The sequence below is a fragment of the Oncorhynchus mykiss genome, chromosome 6 (assembly GCF_013265735.2).
Source record: "Oncorhynchus mykiss isolate Arlee chromosome 6, USDA_OmykA_1.1, whole genome shotgun sequence".
Lineage (NCBI taxonomy): Eukaryota > Metazoa > Chordata > Actinopteri > Salmoniformes > Salmonidae > Oncorhynchus > Oncorhynchus mykiss.
In genome coordinates, this window is record NC_048570.1 from 40,438,212 (window position 1) to 40,441,386 (window position 3,175).

The 3,175-nt window shown below is 42.4% G+C and overlaps 1 protein-coding gene across 1 annotated transcript; it reads left to right on the forward strand.

Moving 5' to 3' along the window:
* The first annotated feature begins 447 nt into the window (after positions 1–447).
* LOC110525956 (fatty acid binding protein 1-B.1) lies at positions 448–2,700 on the forward strand. The gene is made up of 4 exons (XM_036980109.1): positions 448–610; positions 1,261–1,433; positions 1,801–1,893; positions 2,604–2,700. The coding sequence occupies exons 1-4, from the start codon at positions 463–465 to the stop codon at positions 2,652–2,654; spliced, it is 465 nt and encodes a 154-aa protein (XP_036836004.1). The 5' UTR covers positions 448–462; the 3' UTR covers positions 2,655–2,700.
* Positions 2,701–3,175: the final 475 nt, after the last annotated feature.

Below are 3,175 nucleotides of genomic sequence, written 5' to 3' on the forward strand. Positions count from 1 at the left end.
GTTGGTTCAGCTATATGCCAAACATTTTTGCAAACTCACAATCCTATTGCAGTCTGCTGCCTTACAATTGTACATTGATTCAACTTTTTTATAGTGCAGGGAGACAAAATACACCTCTCAACTCAAAGTGCAATGTAGCCTAGTTTAATTTCAACACAGGTGTATAGTGAGATAAAGTCAAGTTGAATTTGAAATGTGTTGATTGATCCATACACTTGTATTACAATGATGAGACTGCTTATCATTTTTCGAGGAGTTCTTGTTTATCAAATCAGATCAATGATCACTCACACCGCCAAAGTAGAAGAAGTGGATGAGAAGTGGAGTACAATACAGTTGACCATTGCAATGTAGATTAGTTGCCCTTGGCTGGGAAGCTGATCCTAGATCTGTGCCTACAGGCATGTAGCAGGGAAGATATGAGGGGAGGGGTTCTCAATTGAAGACACCTTTAGTTAGTTAATGAGTGCAGGGCTGGATAGATGGGGGTATAAAGACAAGCAGAGAGCTGTGGCTGACTACTGTCACTGTCTTGTAGTCACCATGTCTTTCTCAGGGAAATACCAGATGGAGTCACATGACAACTTTGAGTCTTTCATGGAGGCTGTTGGTAAGTCTTGAAGTTGGGTTTGTACATTTGATTAGACTTGGGGTGTTAATTGCAGAAGTCTTAGTCCTTTCGGTAATGATGTTCAATGGTGACTGCCAATGCAATGGTTACTTCTGAGTTTCCTTGGATGTTCTGGGAACGGAATGTTTTTTATTAATGTTTTTGTATGGCAAGTTCTTAGTGTTCTGAACATGACTAACTGTAACTATGAGAACCTACAGAACATTATGCTGAAGTACTGACATTCCCACAGGAGAATATTTAAAGTCATCTGAACAACTTGAGAACATTCCCAATGTAAAATGACTAATGTTCCTAGAACTTTACCTTAAATTAAATGTTTGTACTTTCAGGAAATATTCTGATCAAATAATGAAATGCCAAGAAAATAACATTTTGTCAAATTCCTTAATGAGAATGTTTCAAAGCCAAGCAACTGTCCTGCACCATTGCCAGAATGTGGTATGCAAAATAACCAAGCCCTAAAACGTATGGTCCTCAATGTTATGTGCTAGCCATCATTGTGTTGCCATATTATAGTGCATCAGCGCTTTACTTCAGTAGTAATAATTCAGTGTTCATGTCCCACTTCACTTTTTGTAGTACTAAAAAGCACCGTATATGACTCTCTCGCTGCCGCAAACATGTAGGTCTCCCTGATGAGCTTATCCAGGAGGGCAAAGACATCAAGAGCATCTCTGAGATTGAAGAGACTGGAGACCACTTCAAGGTGACTGTCACCACGGGGACAAAGATCCTCACCAACTCCTTCACCATTGGCCAGGAGACGGAGCTCGAGTCGCCGACCGGGGAGAAGGTCAATGTGAGTGGCGCATGTCACAACCCAACCATGAGTTTCATACATGTAGCCTGGGTTTATCCATCTCCCTACATATACAGCCAGTATCTAACTACACTATAAGTTCAGCTGATGTGGGGTCACTATGGTTAGTTCAGGTCCCAGTGATGTTGTGGGAGGACTGACTTTCGTTGGCAGAATCTCCTCTGCTCTCCAGGGACTGGGCGCACAGTTACGTCTCAAAACCAACTCGCACACCTGATGCACACTGTCACACTTTTTTTTCTTCTCCATATATGGCCATCCAACTTGGGCCTGTTAAATTGGTCCTAGTTGACTGTAGTTGGTGACCACTGCTTTCAGATCTAACCGTTGACCTCTCCTGTTTCAGTCTGTGGTGACGAGGGAGGGTAACAAGCTGACGGCCATCCTGAATGGGATCGAATATGTCACAGAACTTACAGACGCAAACACCCTCGTCAACGTGAGTGGGGCATATGGCTGGGGGTTTCACGAAGCGTCACAATTTCAGGGTTAATTTATACCATTAACAAAATGGGTAGTCTATGACAGTGCCGTGAACGCAATTCAACAGTTTGCTGCCGCCAATGTCCTAATTACATGCTGACCCCACCGCTCGCGTCGCAAAATAAATGTACGTGTTATTCAATCATTGCACCCACACTGCTCACGCGCCTCAGCAAGCATCTGCGTGGCCAGGTGCTAAAATAAAAATAGATTATATTTGATGTGCTGCAAGTCTGGCCTCTCCAATCTCCTCATTGGTTCTTAGGAGCATATACCCATGTGGGTGATTGAAAGATGAACTTTAAGGTCCACACTCTGGTCAGTTGTAACGTTGGTTGTCAACCGCCATATAAAGGAGGCGAGATGATGAGAAACATTCGGTTTTCTGTGGCTTAATTGTCAGAGATTTCAGGTAAAATAACAACCCAATGTTTATATACTAGGACAAATTAGCTAGCCTAGCTAAATTGTCATAAATATGAAATGCTTTTTGCCCCAAATATAACTGTTCCGGACTTTGTTTTGATATTTCAACCTGCATGTCCTGATCGCTTCTAGTGTGGGTGAACAAAATCAATGTGAGAACGAGCGCGTCCGGTTTGGTAAGCATAGCGTACAGGCATGGATTTATTGAGTGTAATGATTACAGATGCTTTCTCTTTTCAGACCATGACTCTGTCTGGCATGTCATACAAGAGGACCAGCAAACGAATGTGAAGATCTACTGCACTCTTTGGATTAATAAAATGTGAAAGGCATTGAATGGTCTGGTCTCAGCATTTCATATCAATGGGTAGAACTTCAGGGGAAAATTGAAGTTTGTAATAATGAGGCAAGGTTTGAGTTGGATGAATAGAATAGCGTAGTTCCGTCAACATTACACTCGGGCCAAAATTGATTTTCTACATTTTAATGTGACTGCTTTATAGCAAATGTCAACCCAGCAGTGTAGAAATGAAGGCTTTGCTAGTTCCATCTAGTCTGTTGCAATATGGGTCAGAATCCTACCACATTGGGTGCATCAGTTTAAAAGCAGATTCCTCAATTTCCAGTTATTTTTGAAAATCAAGTTTCAGGCAATGTTTTTGGACATTGCTTTCACTAGTTCCACCCCAGTGTAGCTGACAAGGGGCTAAAGGTGCACCATTTGAGGGTGACTGGTTTCCCAGCTACAGTGTGGTTGGAAAAGCTAAGGACCCTGGGACTAAACACCTCCCTCTGCCACCCCCAGGTGGTAA